We start from the raw sequence: 23,642 nt of genomic DNA on the forward strand, positions 1-23,642 counted from the left end.
TGTTAATATAAAACAGGGGTAAAGACTTTTGGGGACAGCAACAATACGGCTGTTTAAGGAAGGAATATCATACTAGAAGCCAGCTTACATGAAGATGGACTCCCACATCTGACTGAGGTCCTGTGATATAGAGAAGGAGGAATAAGAGCATTTGTACCCTGCCTTTCTCTCCTGTAAGGAGACTCAAGGTGGCTTACAAACTCCTTTCCCTTCCTCTTCCCACAACAGACTACTTCTGAGGTAGGTGGCCCTGAGAGAGTTCTGAGAGAACTGTGACTAGCCCAAGGTCACCCAGCAGGAATGTAGGAGTGGGGAAACAAATCTGGTTCACCAGATAAGAGTCCACTGCTCATGTAGAGGAAAGGGGAATCAACCCCAATTCACCAGATTAGAATCCCACTGCTCTTAACCACTACATCACGCTAGAAGAATAAAGCACAATACTGCTAATGTAAGACCCAGCAGACTGTGGCTCAAATCTTCATTCAAACCATCCTATGCTCTCTCTCTCTCTCTCTCTCTCTCTCTCTCTCTCTCTCTCTCTCTCTCGACATCCTATTGGCAACACGGGGCAATACTGTCTTGCGTTGCACAGGTGAGGTATTATAGGACTTTGAACACTGCGTGTATGATAAACTATCATCATGATGTAAGATGCAGGAGTTTTCAGACTACACATCAGCATATAAACCTAACAGTGTTTGCCACAAGCTTTTGTCAAGCAGATCTAACAACTGTGTCCCCCTCCGCCACTGCTTCTTGCTGCCCCCACCTCTTGCAAAAACATCCTCCTGATTTCACACCCCATTTTTTTTCTCAACCGTAAGGAGTCTCAAAGTGGTTTACAATCTCCTTCCTCTCCCCGCAACAGACACTTTGTGAGGTAGGTGGTACTGAGAGAACCCTGAGGAACTGTGACTGGCTCAAGGTCACCCAGCAGGCTTCATGTGTAGGAGTGGAGAAACAAACTGGTTCACCAGATCAGAATCAGCAGCTCATGTGCAGGAGAGGGGAATCGAACCCAGCTCTCCAGATTAGAGTCCACCTACTCTTAACCACTATACCATGCTGGTTTTTAAGGGCTCCATTTTCTACTGCAGGAGGCAAATGGGAGGATCATCTTTTCCCAGCAGAGGTGGTAAAATTCTGAGGTGGATTTCCGAAAGCCAGCCCCTTTTACAGGGTTGATGGTGGAAAACAGCAAGGGAAGGGAAGGTAGCTTGCAGAAAACAAAGCACTGCCATGCCGCTGCCTCTTAAAAACAGGCAGATGCTATGATTCATGCAAGCTCTTAAGTGGGCTTTCAAGATTTTCAACGCAAGGAAGTTTGCCCCACACTATTCAGCTCTGCCCAGGTACGCAACATACTCGGCATGGCCATGGCATCCTCTCCCTCACAGCGCTTCGGCAAGTTGGAGCTTTTACAAACACATGCAGATAAGCAAGCGACTTTTGCTTTATCTGCCTAGATCTGCTTGCTAGGCAAGACTGTCCACAATACTCCTCTGACAAGTCAAACAGCAAACTGTGAAACCTGGGGGGGTGGAGGGCAATTTTCCGCTTCAACGTGCACCCCCCTACCCCCTGGTAGCTCCGCCACTGCACCCACCCCTTTCGTTGAAGAAACCTTGATGATGTAAAAGGAATCCAAGAGCCCCCAGGTTCTCCAGTTTGATTTTTAAAAAAAGGGATGTTCAAAACAGGATGCGCAGAATTTCAAGTCAGTATTACCAATCAGTTATTTTTAGAGCTCAGCCTGAGGGTTTCTAAGGAAAAAAATCATCATTCGTATCCAGAACACAGTCTGACAAATTGCTGCTACAACTGACAAGGTCACCTGTTTGGCACTCAGCTGACAATTCCAGAGGAAGGTAAAAAAAAAAAAAAAAAGGCCTCTGGAAAGTACCAACTTTTCCCTTCCTGAAGATGCCTTTTGTTGCTTTAAAAGCTGAAGGCACTTTTAGTCAGCTTGAAATTCTGCTAGTGATTATTTCTCCCTTCCATTTTATTATGGTTAACTTTGGTAGGCCCAGCGATGATGGAATTTGTGCTTCACAGACATAGTAATATGAAGGATTCTCAAGAACGTCAAACGACCAACCCAAATTCTCTATGCAAGGTCAATTGACTGCCCAGAAAAAATCCGATGGCCCTGACAGAAAGGATGTGCATCATAAACTATGAACAGCCTTAAAATTCTAAGATGTCACCCACCTTGGAGGCCTCCAGTTCCTTAATCTTTTCTTCCGCCTCTGTCAGTTTCTCCTTTAACATTGCGATCTCTTTCTCCATGGGCATCACTACCGAACGAAGCTTCTCGGCATCTTCTTGGGCCTGAAGTCAACAGCATGAAATCAGGCAATAAATCTTTAGCAGTAGCTTCAGCAGTACCTTGTTTTGAGATCCAACAGAAAACCAGCCTCAAACCGGTGAATTACAGATTACTGGATTAATGTCAAAAGGTTAAAGACAAAACTCACTGCCCAAGTTTGCTCCAGGAGCCCTGACAAATTATTTTCAGCATCAAATCAATAAGATGGTAAAAATAATCAACCGCTACCACTTATAAGCACATACTGGTTGAATGCCTATCAATAAACTGGGACCAGATAGATATTTATGCATGCTTGAGACTCCCCTCAGAAAAGTATTTAGTCATGTTAAAATACTTTTTAAAAAATCGCAAACATGACTTAGGGTCATGTTGAGAAGAAGAAGAAGAGTTTGGATTTACACCCCACCTTTCTCTCCTGCAAGGAGACTCAAGGTGGCTTACAAGCTCCTTTCTCTTCCTCTCCCCACAACAGACACCTTCTCAGGTAGGTGGGGCTGAGAGAGTTCTGAGAGAACTGTGAGTAGCCCAAGGTCACCCAGTAGGAATGTAGGAGCACAGAAACACATCTGGTTCACCAGATAAGCCTCTGCCACTCAGGTGGAGGAGTGGGGAATCAAACCTGGTTCTGCAGATTACGATCTACCTGCTCTTAACCACTGGACCATGCTGTGCATGCACACTGCCCATGAATGTAGGGGGCAGTTTCATGTCAATTTAAAAAAAATGAAAACAGAGAAGATGGGATAAAGTGAACATGGTATCCTGAACAGTCTTTAATTCCTCCCTCAATAACCTACGGCATGGCTCCCAACTTGCAGCAATATCTATATCAGGGGAGGGGGAGTCCCAGAAAAAAGGAAAAGTTTCATTTAATCTAATTCCTACTCAACCTCACAGTGAAGATGCTACTGAAGATGCATGTTGCTATCTATGCCCACTGTACTCCATTACAGGGTCTTGGGCCCTTTCCGCACGGGCCAACAAACCCAGGTGAGAGGTGGGTTACATGAACTCATCCTTGCCCTGGGCCGTTTGCATGGTGCATGCGCCTTTGCACGGAGACGTATTTTGTTTTGGGTCCCTGCTCTGCAGGGAGGCAGGACCGCCTCCAGGGCCAAGTTATGGCCCTTTCCCCCTGTGTGGCTCCGCAGGTGGGAGCCGGGGGCTGCAATTCTCTCGTTTGATTGCAGCCCCCCGAACGTGCCTCACAGAGATGTTCTCATTCAGCAAGCTGATAAATTCAAGAACATTCAAACATCTTCATGTCATCTCTTGCCAGTAACTTTTTACAACCAATTGAGTCAACAAATGTTTACCAATGTTTGTAGTGTGCCAAGAACACAAACGCAAACAGTAGCCTTAACTGCGCTGTTGCGAAAACAGAAAGGAAATGTTTTTGAAGTGAAATTTTACAGCCTTTTAAAGCAGATGACGTACTCTGGGAAACTGCTTTCAGCTTCCTAAATGCATTCAAATCAATACCATTATTTTTAATCCAAAGAGAAACCTAAAGAACAAACCTCTCGCCACATCAAAAGGCAAAACAAGAGACTAAGTGCGCTCGACTACAGTCGTGCTTAGAGTAAAATTAGAACAATGACTTAACTGTAGCAGATTTTAAAAGCAAGCATTTCATGTCACCTGTGCCTCAGGGCTGAAAATACATCACTATTAAACTGCAGCATGTGCATCATCCGCTTGCGTAATTTTCTACACGCACCTCAACAAAATGGTTCCACAAACCACAATGTACTCATTCTCAAGTTTTTTTTAGATAGGACCAATAGACAAAAGTGAGGCTTCTATTAATAATAGCACTGAAGGTCTAATTTTATCTCGGTGGTCAATGACCAAGAGCTAAAAAATTGCTTTTAGAGTTAACAACTGGTGCAGGAAAACTGGGAGTCCTAATGGAAGAAGGACTTTATACCTTGGTGATTTTTTTTCTTTGTGAGTGTTCATGGTGTTGGAAAGATTTTGAAGTACTACTAACTTTTTAAAAAAGTTGTATTTATAAGGATCTTCCATTAATTAACATGGGACACAAAGTCCTTGGGCACAAGGCTCACTGAAATAAAGGAGCAGCCACGACTTATCGTGGCCACCATTGCTGTTGGGGAAGGGACAGCCTCCTCGGCGGCTGCCGCCTTCCCTGGCCTCACGAGCTCTCACCCGGCCTGCGTGGCTTTCCTTGGGCGGCCGCGCAGGCACGGCGAGCTGAGTGGGGGTGCATGGCCAGTGACGTTGGGGGTCCCCTTGATGTCACTGGGAGGAAGCTGGGCAGCCCATATAAGGGCATGCTCGGCCTTGGTGCCTGCCATTTTCCAGAACCGAACGAATTCCCACCCACCCTTCCCTTGTTTGGTAGTTCGTTAATGCATGTTACATTGCCATAGCTTGTTAGCAGTTTGCCCATGCGGAACTGATCTTGAGCTTTGGAGACAGCGGGTGAGATACCCGCTTTGAGGGAACCTCCTTAAGAGGTCTGGGGTGGAGCAAGCCAATGGGTAGCATGCCCAGACGTGGGCTTCTATGGCTTGGGCCCCTGGCAGCAAAAGAGTCTTCAGGAAGTGGCAACTGCCGTCTGGAATCTCACAGCTGCTCCAACATGTTGCAATTTTTCTCAGCAGGCAGGCTGGAGAAAAATTTAGGTTTCTGGAGGACAGCACTTGGGCTGCCCAGCACACAGATCAGACTCCCATGCTGCGCCTTACGCTTCTGTTTTTCACCTTGATCCAATCTGTTAATAGAAGGCTATGGCCAACCCTTTTTACCACATGGGAACTTGTTGCTGTTGTTTATTCAGGGTGGTCAGTGGGAGGGTTATCAGTTACTTCTCTCAGGCAGCAAACAGGAGCTACCATAATGTGATCTGGATAGCCTCAGGCGAGCCTGATCTTGTCAGATCTCAGAAGCCAAGGTGAGTTGGCCCTGGTTAGCATTTTGATGGGCATCTCAAGAGTGATCTCTCAAGCTTCCCAAGAGTGATCTCTCTCTCATGTGATTGAAAAGTTACCTGGCCTCTGAACACAGGAGTCATATTGCTTGGCTCTCATGCTGAGCAGCCACAGAAAGGGTTATCTTGCAAGGAAGCATTTGCAGATCAGAAAAGATGTGTCCATTGCTCTCTGTGCAAAAAGAGGAAGGGCTGTGGATCAGTGCTAGAGCGCACATGAGGTGATCAGAAGATGCCAGGTCCAACCCTTGGCTCTTCCTCAGGCAGCACGAGTGGGAAAAAGGAGAGAGGGAGTAATGACACCAGAGAATAAGGGAGCGGACAAAACGGATAACCTACTTTTAGTTTGGGGAAGGATCTGAGGGAGAAAAGAGAGCTTATCAAAGGATGTGGTTAGCATTCCGCCCCTCAGTTAAAGGAGGTGTCTGCTTGAAGGGTGATATTTTGTAGTCTGGCACAGAAAACAAAGTAGGAAGCAGACGCTTGTTTAATTAGCAGTATGCCCTTCTCTGATTTGAAATCTGAATATTCTGTCAGCTCAAGAAAGGCTGCTTGGAACACATCGAGGGTTCTGTGAGACCCCTTCCGCAGATGCAGAATAATGCACTTTCAATCTACTTTCAGAATTGTTTGCAAGTGGATTTTGGTGTTCCGCACAGCTGCAAAGTGCATTGAAAGTGGACTGAAAGTGAATTATTCTGTATGTGCAGAAGGGGACTAAGTAATTTTAATCACTTCTGCAAAGGCCGACATACTGGGGGCACCGCTTCCAAATACGGGGGGTTGGGTGCACTTCCCCCCACCCCCCACTTCAATTAAAATGTTTTCCATGAGTAGAAGGTTGGATTTTATGTTTACATGTTTGTATAGGTTCTCAGATTTTTTTTCATTTTGTTTTTTAGATCAGTGTTTCAAAATTCTGTTGTTAATCTTTCCGCTTTCTCGACACCCACATCTCTTTCTCATGGGATCATCTGAGACTAAACAAGCAAACAAACGCTGCTGTTTTATAAATGCTGTCGAACTCCAGTTTCAAAAACAATGCAGATCTATTATTTATTACTGAGAACGTCCTTCCGACGTACCTTCTTCATTTCGTTTTCAAGATTCTCCTCTTCCTGGCCTTCTGAAAGCCTTCTCCTCAGCTCGGCTATTTCTCGTTCCACGTTTTCCCGGTACTGGTTCCACTGAGCTCGCTCCTTCTCCAGCCTGTGATGAAACTGGCGTTCATAGTCACGGACAGTGTCTGTTTAATTATAATGATAATGAGTTGCAAATCACTTCTTTCACCCCCTGCTGGCTTTCGTAGGTTGCGTTAACTCTCATTGTTTTTGGTAGAACATGCAAAACAAACCGGACACTGTCTTGGAAAGAGAATTCCCCTCTGCGTGATGGTAAAAAGGAAATGTCCCCTCTAGAATAGTGCATACCACCTGAATTTCTATCAATTTTTATATTAAAAGTCTTGGAAAAAACAAAAAACAGCATTGTCCAACTAATGGGAAGGGGCACACCTTTTTGCTTGACTGATCAAACTGATCAATCAGCTACAACTTCTGGCATGGAACAATCCACCCTTATGGCATAAACGCCAATGAAAGTCGTGGCAATGACAACAGCACAATCTATTCCACTCTAAATTTCGAGACAGACACTTGAGCCTTAAGAACGGAAAGCCTCACAATTACAGGTGAGCTTCTCCATAGCCCAGTAAGAGTCTAATTTCTTCTACTCACAAAACAGCAAATCTAAGAATCTAATTTCTTCTACTCACAAAACTGTACAAGAGTTTCATCAGAAGACAACACCTCTTTCTGTGTTTCCCACATGGAGGTTTCTTTCTTCTGCCACGTGTGCATATTTCACATCACTGGCTGTGCTTGGCTATCTCTTGCTTAACTTAGTCTCTCACACACACAATACATTACAGGGGGGAATGAATGGACAATCTGGTCCCAAAGATCCCACACTAGAGTGCAAACGATGAGCCCGCTTCCTTTCTCGTGCTCATCGCAGTAAAGGAAAAAACAACTATCCTTCTCTCGAACAGCAACATTTCAAATCCAAGCCGCAAAGTCTGCAGGCACATCCCGCCACTTAAGAGGCAGAGATACAGACGCTGCCCCGGAAGAGCACTCAAGGATTATATAATGCTCTGGGAAGCTCCTCAGTGCCAAAGCGGTGATGAATACCGACTTGGCCCTTTCTCCCCATTCCTTTCTGACACTGGTCCCAGGACACCGCTGAAGCAAAAAGAAATTCGAAAGGGAAATGCAGTTTGGGATTCGAAATAAGAAATCTGCTAAAGAACCAGCTCGTGTACCCTGCAAGGCGAATGCTCCAGCTTTACTTAACGTGTTGCCTCCAGTCGCCTACCACTTTATGAAAGCTGTGTGAAGCATGAGGTTTAGGAGTAGCTAACCACATACCAACCAACCCATGGTATCACTAAACACAGGACTTTTGGGTGTGCACGTAGAGCAGTTAGACCACTTCCTTCACAGCCCTACCTTTCATTATAGCCTGCAGCGAAGCAACCTCTTCCTGCCACTGCTTCTTCACCTCATCGATAGCTTCCTGCTTTGTGTTTTCCGACACCGTAGCAACGGCTTTAATGTTCTCCATTTCAGCCTGGGCTTCCATGAGCTGTGTCCGCAGCTGCCCCAGGTCGTCCTGGGCCGCCTGCAAAACTACATTTTGCCTTTTCAGATCCTCTGAAATAAAATACAAAGTATTTCCACTTAATTGTATGGCACCCTCTGGTCAGGGGGCAAGAGTGGAGAGTTTGGTGAAACAGAACTCTGAGCAGCTCATACTATTGGCTCCCGATTCCAATTCAACACTGTAAGCGTGATCTCAGCACTGAGTTCACTGTTTTATTCAACTAACAGAATCTACTGGCCCTTTGTTTGTGCCTCAACCACACATGTCAGCCACATGTCAGGAGAAAATGCTACTGGAACATGGCCATACAACCTGGAACCCCCGCTAAAGTGATTCTCCTGGTCGTTAAAGCCTTCGGCGATAATTTCTTATTGTTTTAAAACAGAACTTTCACGCCACTACCACACAAGTGCAGCTCCTCCTGATCGAAGGAAAACGGCAACAGTTCCTCATTCTGAACATTCAGAGAAAACAGAATGAAATAAAAAGAAAAAAGTACATTGTTCAGTCACCCTCAAAACAATTTCCCCCACTAACATGGTGCTTTGGACAGGTTTGAGAATTATTAGGGTCCATTTCAAGAATCTGTTTAAGCAGAACCTCTTCTAATCTGCTCAAGGCTTTAACATCCAAACCTTCCTTGTGGCTGCAGCTCTGAACTTGCCCAGCCTTTCACCTCTCTTGATGTGGTTCATAAGCTGTCTGGGTTTTACTGATTAAGGCACCAGAGTTTCGCTCTGGTCTCCCATCTTTTGAAAGCCAGTTTTTCATTACAAGCAAAGAATTCTTCACCTGCATTGCCAAGGGCTGTGGTGAAGCAGCCCGCATAAAAACAATGCAGGCATTCCCAAATAATGATCCTTTGAAGATGCCAGCAACAGATGCAGGAGAAACGTCAAGAGAAAATGCTACGAGGACACGGCCATGCAGCCCGGAAACCACACAACACCCCAGTGATTCCAGCCATTGAAAGCCTTTGACAATATAATGATGATTTGTTTTTAATCCAATCAAATGGGGCCATCAGCTCACAGCAGAGACTCTGGGATAACCACACTGTCTCCAGACATCAGTTGTTTCTTCCTGAGTTGCCCTCTGAACTCATGCATTAAAAGGCCAAGCTAAAAATAGCTGCGTGTATAATTAGATAAGTCAGATTAATCGGCAGTTTTGTGAGCCATGCACACACAGCAAGTGTCCAACGTTACTCCCTATTTTCAGTTACTGAGGTCTACCGGTATGTTATTTTGCATTTGAGCGGTGACTTACTATGGACCCTGAAGTTTGGAAACCATTCATGACAAACCATTCATGACAGTGCAAAAAACCTTCATTAAAAGAATGTCTTGTCACCATATCAACACGGTTTGCTACTCTCCATTCTGACATGCTAAAGATCACATTAAGAACTAACGTTTATACCATTCCAGACAACCTACAGCAGGAGTGTCGAACATGCAGCGAGGGGGCAAATCTGACCCTTGATGGGGCTTATCAGGCCCATGAGCCAGGCTGAAGCACCCCCCCTCAGGGTTTGGCCTGGTGAGACCACTGCCCTGCCCCGCCCCCCCCCCCCGACAGTTCTAGGACCAGCCAGGACAGCCACCCCTTGGCCCAATGAAGTCACATTTAAGTCATATCCAGCTCTTGTAACAAATGAGTTCGACACCTCTGATTTACAGCTTACCTTCCTTCGCCAGGTATAGCTCTTTAAATTTTGCCCGCTTTTGGTTAAATTCTTGCTCAAGTTGCTGCTTTGTGCGCAGAAATTCGGCATTCACTTTTTCCAGTTCTGCCACCCGTTGCAGGAGTGCTAAAACGAGAAAATGAGATTAAAAGGAAGTATGATCCTAACAAGTCAAAAGAGCTGCATATTTCCAAAAGGCCTTTTAAGGCAACCGTTCTTGCTCTCTGAGCATGACAGGAAACGCAAGCGCTTGTCCAGATGGGCACTTCGCCCTCGGCAATATCAGCATCCCTGGGAAAGAGGTACCAGTATGGCACAGGTTTGTTGAGTTAGTATTATTAAATTTTATTCATTTATTACGGGATTTATTTACCACCCTTCCCCTTCCGGGCACAGGGTGGTTTCCAACCTTCATAAAACACAAAGCAAAATATAGAGATACAGTAACAATACAAAAGATACAAACCATTAATATTCAGATTTAACAATGCAATTCTGCATTGATCCAGTTAGATAGCCTCGCCTTCTTAATACAGTTTTAGGCAGGAAACAATGAACGAAAGGAGATCAAAAGACAGGAAATGGGCAGTGGGGAAAAGCATGGAAAAACAGCAAGGAAAAAGGAGAGAAGGGGGAGAAAAGGAGAAAGATGCTGACTGGAGTGGGTTGCAAGGACCATATCCATCCTGCCTTGTTCTCTCTACACTGACTATCCATTAGCATCTGGGCCCATTAAAGCCCCATAAAACTTGGGGTCATCATACATTAAGGATTGCCTTCTTCCATACAAATGCACCTCTCTACTCTGATCATCTTTGGGGGGTCCTGTTTCAGGTGCCCCTCCCATATGAACTAGACTGGGGGCAATCCAAGAAACAGCCTTCTTAATTATGGCACTAAAGCTTTCAAACTCCTTCCCAAGGTATTTCACCTGTCTCCCTCTATCACTGTAGGTATATATTGGCCATCAAGTCATAGCTGATTTACGGCAATCTCAGGTTTTCAAGACATGGTCAGAGGTGGTTTGCAGTTGCCTGCCTCCAGGTCATGACCCCTGGTATTCCTTGGAGGTCTCCCATCCAAACACTTGCCAGAGTCAAGGCTGAGTGTGACTGACCCAAAGTCACCAGCAAGTTTCCGTTGCACAAGTGGAAATTCAAACCTGGGTTTCTTAGATCCTAGACACCACTCTGGCATTCATTTTTATATACTTTATCTGACATGCAATTTCCATTTTGAAATGTTTTAATCCTCACTGCCTTAAGTACCCTATTTGGGTGGAAAGGCAGCATAGAAAGGTTAATATTTAAATAAGAAGAAATGCTGCCATCTTACATAACCCCCTCCCTCCCCTCCCCATTTTGTTTCTGCTTCCAGTTTTCATGTTTTACTTGCAGACACCTAATGCCTAACATCAATTCACAATGGCTCAAGCCTCCCACTTGTAAATTTGCTTTCCTTCAAATCTTGCTCGAGAAGACATTTGTCACAAATTCTACACACACACACATCTAAGGCAACAGTTCAGAAGACCCGTCGATGGGTCGGAAGCTCCTCGGGAACTGGTTGTCCGGCAAAAGAAATAAAACAGAACGTTCTGTCCCACGTGCAATTCAGGAGCAAAGATATGATTCCACTGGCCGGAAATGGAAATAAATAAAATGCCAAGAAAGCACTTTACTACAGTCACCTATTTGACTTGGAAGGGGCAGAGTCCTTTACGATCCTTAGCGTGGCTTATTCTCACAAAAAAAATTTCGGAGGGTAAATCACCTTAATAGAGAACGGGGACTGAGAGAGGAAAACAGATTAGGTTTTACAGCGCAGCGGCATCTAGGTCATATTGTACAACACACTAGATTACGTTGCAAGCAGTTTTCTCTAAATTTCCACTCTGTTCATGCACAAAACTCTCTCCCATCAGCAGACAGGTCCCATTAGATCTTAATGGGATAAGAAAAAGCCCAGAGTGTTCATATCTATCCCAACAGGATCAAGGTTGATTCAAGGGCCAGGGGAAGAGAGTCAATGTGAACCCCAAAATAAACAGGGGAAACCCCCCCCCCCACCCCAAATGCTGCAGAGGGCTAGGTCACCATACAGCCACCTGAATCTTCAGTATGTGTGTGCAAACAAGAAGGGGCAGGCCCTAAACCCTGGAAGGATATGAAGCCTAAGCAAGAATCATAATTATTTCTTCTGCATTTTTCCGCACAAGGTTGCTCAGCACGGCCTTTGTGCAGCTGTGCTCCCATTCCACACTCAGTAACGCAATCTTCCATATTTAATGACAGTGGCTGGGCATGTAGTAAACAAAGCTTGACAGACCTAGCGCCGGGATGGAACACCACCTGACTGAAACCGGAGACTGGAACGAGACACAGAGCAAGGGACTACGTAGATACCGGTATTGAGATTGCCACGCAGCGGCAAAATTCATCACACACGACTACGGTCGTCCTGTTTACTCCTGGGATTCAGAGGGCCTCGTTTTTAAATAGTTCTGATAATTTTGTGTAACATTTAAAGCACCCTTACAATTTCTGGAAAAAAATATCATAAAGATTTAAATGAAGGCTCTGAAACAGACTTATTGAAATTCCAAGACCACTGCCCCACCCCTCCCCTCCCCCTCTTTTGGCTAAGTATCCCAACTATCCACCCCTTGATGTCAGAAGCAGAAGCAGAAGAATTTGGATTTATACCCCCCCTTCTCTTCCGTAAGGAGACTCAAAGGGGCTTACAATCTTCTCCCCCACACACAACAAACCCCCTGTGAGGTAGGTGGGGCTGAGAGAGCTCCGAAGAACTGTGACTAGCCCAAGGTCACCCTCCCTCCGTACAGAGAAGTAGATCTAGGATGACACAGGGATGGATGGATTTCTAGGCTGCTTCAGGGTCTGTTATGGACATCTGATTGGACGCCATTGACATGGAACTGTGAATTATGTTTTCATGCTGAATTGTTGGAATATTGTTATTTAAATTGATTTTTAAATTGGATGGCTTTTATGATATCTTGATGTAATGATGTATTGTATGGAAACTGCCCTGAGCCCAGCTTTGCTGGAAAAGGGCAGGGTATCTAGCTTAATAAAATTAAAAACAAATAAACAAACAAATACATAATTATCTCTGGCACAGAAGGTTCAAGGTCTTTTGCCCCCAACTGCACTGAGGGTTGTTTGACTTGACACATGTCTGAAGATGCCAGTCACAGATGCAGGCGAAACATGTCAGGAGCTAAAACCACTAGCCACACAGCCCAGAAAACCGACAACAGCCACAAAAGTTCTTCTTTCATTCCTCCCTCTCCAACCCGCTTCAAGAATCCACCATGAGGAAACACCATCCCTGTAAAATCACAACCTCAGTTTGTTCCAGCGGTCCATCTGGCATAAATTCTCTATGGTGGGTTTTGTTTTGTTGCTAGAATTGGATACTGCAGGTTTCCATTTTAATTACATCGGTTTGCTTATGTTTTTATAATATCGCAAGCCACTTGTATAGCTTTAGTTAGGGATACAAGACATACGAGTGAAATTAACTAAAGCGACAGGCAGATCATTGAACCTTTGCCAACAAAGACCGTTGTAATATAGAAAAATATTTCAAACAATTCTCATCATCATACCTTAGGGGAAGTCTAACAACAAGAACATAACAATAACCCAAATGATAAAAACAGTGACCCAAAAATGGGGAGAGAAGTAATCTTAATATTTAAAATGGGATCTACAGTGCGATCCTAAAGAGTTACATCTTCCAGAATTTAGAAAGGTATAAGTCTGGGGAATACAATAGTAAACCACCCCATAAACATAGTCTGCCCAGCAAAGGTTGTGATGTGATGCCACACAATTGTTCAGTTCTTGCACTGAAAACTACCTTTACCTTTTCCATTAAATCTCCTTAGGATTGTACTATGAGGGCATTCCACATATGGTGGAATGTTGGAATAAACAGAGAACTAGCAAAGCACCACCAAGATCTTTAGGCTGAAATAAAATCAGCCACAAATAACAGAAATAGAGAAACTGTGTGTGTGTGTGTATGTGTGTGTGTGTGGGGGGGGGGGGTTGGATACAGAGAAAGATAAGAAATGCTGCCTTTCGAAATGTAACTGAACAGCAGGTTGCAGAAAGAGCGCAGCAAGACAAGATGAGAGGTTAGCGGTGGAAGAAGAAAAAGACTGGAAGCAAAAAATAACTGGGAATTGCCAGCATAGGTAAGATAAAACTGATAGCAAATTATTGCAAATAAAGAGAATAGAATTCTCTTTCTTCAGGGCCAGACTTAACATGTTCATGCCAAGATGTCAGTAAAGTAAATCTACAGTAAATTCACTATCCTTCCTGCTTGAACCATTCAAGGCAGTGTATGTTTTATGTGACTGAGAAGCTCAACCTTTAGAGAGGTCCAAGCATATGTTTCAATAATGAGCTGGGGACAGGGTTGCCAACTGCCAGGTAGGGCCTGGATATCTCCCAGTATTACAACTTATCTCCAGATGACAAAGATCAGGTCCCCTGGAGAAAATAGTTGCGGGGGGGGGGGGGGGGGCTCCATCTCACTGTACCCTGATGAGATCCCTCCCCTCCCCAAACCACACCCTCTCCAAGCTCAACCAACAAAATCTGCAGATATTTCCCAACCCAGAGTTGGCAACCCTCGCTAGGGAGAAGGGAGAGTCCCAGCCAATGGCTCAAAAATCAACAGCAGCCAAACCAAGACCCTGCTTTTCCAGTTCAAGTTCAAAGCTTCTGAGGGAGGGAGGAAGTTCCAGTACACATATAGAAAGTTGCACAATTCCCCCTCCCTGTGTAGATCCCTACTAGACTATTTCTGAGGGTCCACTCATCTTTCTCTGAGGTCGGCCAGCACACACATCAGGACTTGGGAGGGCATAAAAAATGGTGGTGGTAGTCAACAGCAGAGAGTATCATCACCAAAAGAACAAAGTCCTCTATGGCCATTTCCGCACGGCAGAATTATACCTGTGTAGAACCGGTTCCTTACAATCCTGGTCTGTTTAATACTGGTTTTTCCATTCACATGGCTGCCCATTTTGTGAAGGAATCCAGCGAGGAGGAAATGCTCCAGCTTGTTTCGCACATGCCTGCGAATTCTGTATTTACATTGCAAGCCTATCTGAGCATGCCTGGTGGGGAGATCAGGTGGCTGGGCGGGAAAAATGAACTGGTTCTGCTCCCAATTGGTGTTTGCACGGCAGCAGACTCTAGCAGGCTCACCCCGGGATTTTTGAAAAGAACTACCAATCTGGCGGTTTTTGATGAGGGAAAGATCGCAGGGATGAGGGAAAGATCGCAGGGCAAACCTGCTTTAGGACCGGGAACCATGCAAACATCTCAGCTGCACAGGGATATGTTGCTTGCTCAACCCAGGATATTTTGACTGTGCAGAAACAGTCTATAAAAGACAATCTTCTTCTGTATGTTTCTGCCTATGTTTTGAAACAGTCACCCAAGGCTCTGGTCAGCTTTCCACCTATTTCAGAGATAAGGCATGTAATAGCCAGGAGCGAGGCCTTTTCAGTCATGGCACCTCATCTGTGGAATGCCCTCATTCGTTAAGCATGAGTAAAACGATTTAGGAATTTACAAGAAACACCAGATAGACCTTAATATTAGCAATAGCAACCACAATTTTGAGCTTTAATAAATATCTTCATTTAATCATAAAAATTTAGTCAGATTACTATGTATAAAATTTGATTTTGGATTATTATTTTTATATGAAATACTTTCCAACATAAACAGAGAACTCATCAATGAAAGCAAACTTGGTAGAGGCTAAATTTAGCACAATTGGCTTCCTAAATCAGTGAACAATATCAAAGGGCTGTGAAGTTTTCCTAGACATTAATTTATGACATAATGAAATTATGCTTGACAGAACAGTTAACGGATGGATCTTTTCCCACTGTAATCCAGATTTGTAAATGAACTATATAGTATCTAGTCTTATTTTAATTCCTGCAATCTGATTTCCAGTGAAGACTATTCATGCACGTTTATCTAAGAAATAAATCTATTGTTTCTATCATCTGTCTTCCTGTGTCACTGCAGCTGCACTTGCATAACAGTCTGGGAACTTTTCAAATAAAAAAATATTAGACTTTTGAGCAATTTGGTAACTTGAGAATTCAGTTTCCCAACAGGTAACACAGGAAAAAAAATACCTTCAGGGTTTGTATACACAAGGAAAGTAATCTAGATTAAGTAGGGATTTGAAATGAAACCATATTAAATCCCTGTATGTGCACTCAGTTCAGAGCTGAATGAAGTTTGCTCCACTTAATTTAACTCGGACAGAAGGACCAGGCTGCCCAAAATTAAGTCTGAGTTAACTGGATAATATTTTGTTATTTTAAGTATGCGTTGCTGAACAGTTTGCTTGCTTTACATGATCTCTGATCTTTGACTCCTGCATCAAAATACACATCCCCCCCCCTTTGTAATTGCTTGGAACGTTATATTAAAGCAACTGAAGTGGTCCATATGATGAATTTAGAAGAAGAAGAGTTTGGATTTATACCCCACCTTTCTCTCCTGTAAGGAGACTTAAGGTGGCTTACAAGCTCCTTTCCCTTCCTCTTCCCACAACAGACACCTTGTGGGATTGGTAGGGCTGACAGAGTTCCGGAAAACTGTGACAAGGTCACCCAACAGGAATGTAGGAGTGCGGAAACACATCTGGTTCACCAGAGAAGCCTCCACCACTCAAGTGGAGAGTGGGGATCAAACCCGGTTCTCTAGATTAGAATCCACCTGCTCTTAAGTACAACACCACACTGGCTCTCGACACCACAGTGGCTTTACTTATCTGTTAGACTGTTTCCCCCCTCCCCCCTTCCCCGCCGCCACTCCCCGTTCTCATAACACAGGTACACATTCTTGTGCAATTCTATAAAATGAAACGGCACAAATCCACAACTGCAGGGATGGGGGGTATTATTCCTTTCTCCAACCACACAACCTACAAATCTTTAGAGCAGGGGTAGGGAACCTTTAACACTCAAAGAGCCATTTGGACCCGTTTTCCATGGGAAAAGAAAACACTTGGAGCCGCAAATAATTTTTGACATTTAAAATAAAGATAACACTGTATACACTGTTTTTTTACCTTTTACTCTGCTCATTCTGAGAAGCGTATGGATGTGTCCGCCCTGCTGCCTGCAGGGCGGGCAAGGATGGGGCCAGCGGCTCGGCCTTGCCAGCCACCGGGAAAGCACCCGCCCTGCTCCAACGGGGCAGGCGAGAGGGGAAGCCCGCAGCGTGGCCCAGCCGGCCGCGGGCAGTTGGTGCGCCTGCCCTGCTGCCTGCAGGGTGGGCAAGGATGGGGCCAGCGGCTCGGCTCGTGGAGCCGCAGTGCAAGGGCAGAAGAACCGCATGCGGCTCTCGAGCCGCAGGTTCCCTACCCCTGCTTTAGAGTATGCATATAACCATATGTATGCATATGTATCCACACATAACCATAGAGTATGCATATAACCATTGTGGCTGTCACCACAATGCAGTAAACCAGTGGTTTCAAATTGTCAACCCTTCCCATCAACATATTCTGAAGGAACCCATGAATTCCTGCTACAGAATCGAACGTGAAACATCTGGGGAGATGCTCACAATGCACTGCCAAAGGACGGCTGGCTCCACTGTCAACATGTGTGAAGCGAGAGAATTAGATAATGTGCCCAACACACTCCCCTGCAGTTGAGAACTACAAAGGAAGATTACTAATTGAACCTGTATTTCAGGAATGTTTGTCTGCCAAATGTTAAGGAAACCAAAGCCTTCCTGGAACAGCATCTGAAAAAAACAGTGCTGCATATACCTGTAACTGTTCTTCATCTAGGCAGGGGTGGCCAACCTATGGCGCTCCAGATGTTCATGGACTACAATTCTCAACAGCCATTGGCCATGCTGGCAGGGGCTGATGGGGATTGTAGTCCATAAACATCTAGAGCGCCATAGGTTGGCCACCCCTATCAGGTTCTTCGGTGAAGGTCCGTATGTTCTCTTTTTACCACCATGAGAAGAGGACGTTGGCAGAGCTTCTCTGCTTGTTTTTTTTATTGTGGTAAAGCTATTTCTTCTTCTTCTTTTTCAAATGGAGCCCAAATGGGCCCTTTTTGAAGAAATGTGCTGGATGCTGGGCCAAGAAGGCCCCAAAGGACAGCCATTCTCTCTGCCTCCTCTGCTTAGGGGCAAAACCGGATGCTTGTCAGGCCTGTGCCCTGCTAGCCCCCAGGGCCTGGAATGTGAGAGCCTCTAAGCTGACAGTGCCTCTCTGAGCAATCCCTAGCCCCAGATATACCATCTAATGGGCAGAAGACCTCTGAGACCCCTTCTATGATGGCAGCACCAGTGGGGGAGTCATCAGAAGGCTCCACAAGCCAGCAGACACAGATTTCATCACTACCTCTGGTTAAGAAGGAACAATATTATGGGGATACTAAGAAAGCTGCAAGAGGAGAAAGGTATCATGAAGTCAAAGGCCATTAATGCACTTGTTGTTTCCTTTGCTCTGAGCATGCATTCCCTTCAGGTAGGACTCTTGGTTACGCACACATTTCCCCCTTGTCAGAACTCACTGAGCCCTGATCACAGAAATCTTGCGGCTTCCTAACCCTGTGGAAGTGGAACTTCTTGTTTCCCTTCGCAGCGAGAGAGAAGGAAAGCAGTGTGTGCTCTCACGTGATTGGTGTTTGGAATCACGCGACGTGTGATTGGTGTTTGGAATATGCTGCCACAGGAGGTGGAGAGGGCCACTAACCTGGACAGCTTTCAAAGGGGCTTGGACAGATTGATGGAGGAGAAGTCGATCTATGGCTACCAATCTTGATCCTCCTTGATCTGAGATTGCAAATGCCTTAGCAGACCAGGTGCTCAGGAGCAGCAGCAGCAGAAGGCCATGGCTTTCACCTCCTGCATGTGAGCTCCCAAAGGCACCTGTTGGGCCACTGCGAGTAGCAGAATGCTGGACTAGATGCACTCTGGTCTGATCCAGCAGGCTCTTTCTTATGTCCTTATGTGTGTCCAGCTTCCTTCAAGTTTTCCCGTCCCTCCCCCCCCCCACTTCCCCTTCCCCACAAGGCAGCAGTTCCACCCAGCTTTTCAGGAAGATCTGAGGGGCTCCCCCCCACTTTCCTGATGATATAAGTCTATCAAGGAGCACTAGACCATTGAAATGGGGAAGAAAGAGGCAACCTTCCCCATTGGAGGTTCCAGAAACAATAAGGAAGCAGAGGGACGAGCAAAATGGCGGCTCGGGGGCTCAGCTTGGCAGCACTTCACAGTGGGAAAAACCCCATAAGAAACCCTCACTGCAAAGCAAGCAGCCATGGGGTAAGTACTGCATGCATAAACGGCCGAAGATATAATCAATATAATGAAGATAATTACAATTAGGATGGGAAAAGGTCGCATCCATGCTTGAAAGTGCTATTTCCAAGCCACCTTGAGCCTGACCTCGGTTGGTGAAGGCAGGATAAAAATATTATTATTATTCAGTTTTGTTTAATATCACACTTGCAAGTTCCTAAGCTGGGTGATGGGTCTTTCATTACAATTCAAGCCTCACCCAGAGTTGTTGTTGTTGTTATTAATTTCTACAGCACACCACATGTACTCCAGATCCTATAAATACCAACGGAACTGTAGCACAGCAAGACATTGCACAGTCCATAAGAAGAAGAAGAAGAAGAAGAAGAGTTTGGATTTATATCCCACCTTTCTCTCCTGTAGGAGACTCAAAGGGACTTACAATCTCCTTGCCCTTCCCCCCTCACAACAAACACCCTGTGAGGTAGGTGGGGCTGGGAGAGCTCCGAGAAGCTGTGACTAGCCCAAGGTCACCCAGCTGGCATGTGTGGGAGTGTACAGGCTAATCTGAATTCCCCAGAGAAGCCTCCACAGCTCAGGCGGCAGAGCGGAGAATCAAACCCGGTTCCTCCAGATTAGATACACGCGCTCTTAACCTCCTACGCCACTGCTGCTCCTTGTTCAGAGACAGTACGGAAGTTAATTTAAGGTGTGCAACCTGTCCGAAGCCATCGTCTCGGGGTAATTATTAAGCTCCTATGCCCCTAACCACGAAGAACTGAGCAATGCCACTGCTACCATAATAAGGGCCTTGTTCTCAGAACACAACTCCCATCCAGCAGGGCACCTTGCCCTCAACCAAGAGCAGTGCCCTACATTAATAAGTCAAGCACTGATAGTTCTTGCCACCTATAACGGTTGCATTGTTCTGCCACTTTCACGGAAGGAATGCAGCCTTATGGTAAAAAAAAGCATCAAAAACCTTGCATCCGGAAGCGGAGGTGCATCTGGAAGCGGAGGTCGCTTACTTTGCTTCCCACTCCCCCCAATTAATAAATGCAGCACTAAGAGAGCGCCATTCACAGAACTCCCTAGTACCTCAATCTGGTTTGGACTTCAGGCTGAGAATTCTGGTGCCCTTTTGAGCATGGGCATTTTCTGTGGCTGTGAAGGCCCAGTGTAAGCAACCTAAGTCTGTGGAATCAAATTATTTGCTCCTGTATGTTTTATAATGTAAACCCACTTGGATCTCAGTGCGGTAAGTTTAGAGCAGATTAGAAAATGCTTGCTTGTTCAGCAAAACAGTTTGAAGCTTCCTGCTCTGGAGAGTTGCAAGAGAAGAAGAGTTTGGATTTATATCCCCCCCTTTCTCTCCTGTAGGAGACTCAAAGGGGCTTACAATCTCCTTCCCCTCCCCCCCCCCACAACAAACACCCTGTGAGGTAGGTGGGGCAGAGAGAGCTCAGAAGAGCTGTGACTAGGCCAAGGTCACCCTGCTGGCGTGTGTGGGAGTGCACAGGCTAAACAGAATTCCCCAGATAAGCCTCCACAGCCTAGGCGGCGGAGCGGGGAATCAAACCCGGTTCCTCCAGATTAGAATGCACCTGCTCTTAACCTACTATGCCACTGCTGCTCCTAAGATTGATACCCTGAAAAAACTTTACTGTCTCCTAAACCTATTACCCTCTCAAGACCAGCATGAGAAGCTAGGGGCAGGGGGGAGCTATGCAGAACAACACAGCTACTTGGTATTTCCAGAGCCCAGACCACAGATTTTAAAATTTTGAGATAATTTTTTTTCCTGAAACAAAAACACAAGACCAGGGAACTCTGAATTATTATTTTGGCACAGCAGATCCAGCGTGGTGAATCACCAAACAGCTCTGCACAGCAGACGCCGATTGCTATCATTTTCCAGAGAACTGAGGCAGAGCGAGTGGTATTACCCACCAAGTCCTGTGATCTAGGTTCACAGCCTCAAGAAGAAGAGTTGGATTTATATCCCGCTTTTTTTCTACAGCAAGGAGCCTCAAGGTAGCTTACAAACTCCTTTCCCTTCCTCTCCCCACAACAGACAACTTGTGAGGTAGGTGGGGCTGAAAGAGTTCTGAGAGAACTGTGACTAGCCCAAGGTCACCCAGCCGGCTTCATGTGGAAGGGTGGGGAATCCAACCTGGTTCTTCAGATTCGAATCCACTGCTCCTAACCACTGCACAAAGATATCCACACCCTAATGGTACACTGGTAATCAAATGAGGACTGACAACCAGCTAAATCAGTCATCAGTTTTTACATCAAATGAACTCAGTTGCATGTCATACCACAATGCTTTTTGTAATAGCTCACATACTTAGTACAACGTGCTTGGGAATTGCATAGTTACCCACAAATGTGCCATGATAAATCTGTCAATCTTTACCACGCCAAAGACTCTTTTTCATTTGCACTGCACCAGATCAACCCCCTCACCCATCTGCCCATCCTGGGAACCATTCCCTATTCATATAGACCATCTATTGAAAGATTCAAAGCAAACTTCTGAGAAAGTCACGTAACCAAGCTATTCCATTTTTTATTTATTTATACTTTCAGGAAGGTAGCCTTTGCAACAGAAGGTCCAAATCCAGAAGATCCAAATCCAGTAGCATATCAGAGACCAACAAAATTTGGAGGGGGTATAAGGTTTTGAGAGTCAACGCTCCCTTCTTTGTACTGCTGAAGGCTTCCACAGCCAGGATCAACTGGGTGTTGAGGGTCTTCTGGGATGTGTAGCCGTGATTTGGTAGCTTTTGCTCCTAACGTTTTGGCCGCATCCATGACTGCATCTTCAGAGGCATGTCATGGGCCCCTTCCACACACGCAGAATAATGCGTTTTCAAACCACTTTCACAACTGTTTGCAAGTGGATTTTGCTATTCCGCACAGCTTCAAAGAGAACCGAAAGCAGTTTGAAAGTGCATTATTCTGCATGTGCAGAATGAGCCATGGTGAGATGTGTTTCTCTCCATGGCAAAGCTCCTTTTGTCAGAGAGATGTGATGTAGTGGTTAAGAACAGGTGGATTCAAATCTGGAGAACCGGGTTTCATTCCCCACTCCTCCACCTGAGGGGCAGAGGCTTATCTGGTGAACCAGATGTGTTTCTGCACTCCTACATTCCTGCTGAGTGACCTTGGGCTGGTCACAGTTCTCCAGAACTCTCTCAGCCCCACCTACCTCACAAGGGGTTTGTTGTGGGGAGAGGAAGGGACAGGAGCTTGTAGGCCACCTTGAGTCTCCTTACAGGAGAGAAAGGTGGAATCTAAATTCAAACTCCTCCTCCTCCTCCTTATATTTTCAATTGTCAATTTTGTTATGCACATCCCTAGGCAGGGCTGTAAATAGGATGGTTTCCCAATAGCTGTAATTTACAGATTTTCATAAGCTACAAAGTGAAAAAGTTACAAATGCATCAGTCCACGTGGATAATTTCTTTCCATTTCGACAACATGGCTGCCTTTGCTCCTCCCTTGCATTATCAAAGGGTTGTAAGGATGGGAATTTACAAGGAAACGCCATGGGAACCACCAATCAGAAGACCACAATCTGCGTTCTACTCAACACTCCTACAGAATGCACTTTTATGCATAGGAATGCACTGGGCTCATGTCTGCCAGTACAAACTGCATTGCGCTGTTCCAGGTCATTAGACAGACTAATTATAAACAGAAGCCAAGACCATAGTTCCTTGCAACGTCTCCTGACAAGCTGTACCAAAGGAGAACACAAGTTGTACAAAAGGAGATGTATGTTCAGGTTACTCGCTTTCCTTAAAAGGACTAGTCTCCAAACAGCCACCATCAAACTAAACTGGCAAGGAGTAGAATATCCAGGGTTGGATCATTTTTTAAACTTGAAAAATACGACAAGAGGGTGAAAATTAGTAAAAATTAGTTTGATAAAAACTTCTCATCGAGGGATCAACAAGCTGCTTAGGACAGATGATCGTTTTCTTCAAAAGCAGGATCTGGCACCTGATCAGCTGGACCAATTAACATTCCAGACCCAGGATCTTTGCAAATGAATGTCATGTGAGAGGCATTCCGGAGTAACTTAACGGAGACATCAAACCTTTCTTTGTTGCGCGCTGGCGGTACAGAGAGGGGGCTGACTCGCAAGTATAAATCTTTTAATGTAAACAAGTCACTGACTTCAAAGTTCACGCATGTGGAACAGTTCTGGAATCATGACCAGAATAATTTTTTAAAAAAAATCCTACCGGATACTAGGCTTCGAGTGCTCTCAACATGAATGGGTTTGCTGGACCACCATCAAAGGATCTGCGCTTTGACACAGACACTGGTCCTTAACTACTACAGCTACATGGAAATGTACTGGCAAGCGTGCAATCCAAGATCAGACAGAGAACCCAAGGGCCTCCACTCGACCCTCCTCAATAGCTAGTTGAGCTATTCTCACATTCTCAATTTTCACCTTTATCTGCCCCTACAAATAAGCCATCCCCAATCCCAATCCTTGCTTCCATGTTCCTGTCCTTGTACCTGATTTATTTGGGGGTGGGGGGTGGGGTATGGACAAAACTATGCAGATGTACTTAATTTGAACAACTTATTGCACAGGAGAGCTCAAAACAGTCTCAACCCTGAAGATGCTGATTA

General features: G+C 45.2%; 1 protein-coding gene across 1 annotated transcript in view; it reads right to left on the reverse strand.

Annotated features, from left to right (window-relative positions):
- The window catches only part of RABEP1 (rabaptin, RAB GTPase binding effector protein 1), a 58,059-nt gene that overhangs the window by 23,556 nt on the left and 10,861 nt on the right, over nt 1–23,642 (reverse strand). Inside the window, exons 2-5 of the mRNA XM_048518827.1 lie at nt 9,643–9,768; nt 7,802–8,005; nt 6,377–6,537; nt 2,215–2,334 (exon numbers count right to left, since the gene is read on the reverse strand). Of these exons, the coding sequence (XP_048374784.1) occupies nt 2,215–2,334; nt 6,377–6,537; nt 7,802–8,005; nt 9,643–9,768 (611 nt within the window). The remainder of the gene's footprint in view (nt 1–2,214; nt 2,335–6,376; nt 6,538–7,801; nt 8,006–9,642; nt 9,769–23,642) is intronic.

This window comes from Sphaerodactylus townsendi, linkage group LG16 (assembly GCF_021028975.2).
Source record: "Sphaerodactylus townsendi isolate TG3544 linkage group LG16, MPM_Stown_v2.3, whole genome shotgun sequence".
In the NCBI taxonomy this organism is placed as follows: domain Eukaryota; kingdom Metazoa; phylum Chordata; class Lepidosauria; order Squamata; family Sphaerodactylidae; genus Sphaerodactylus; species Sphaerodactylus townsendi.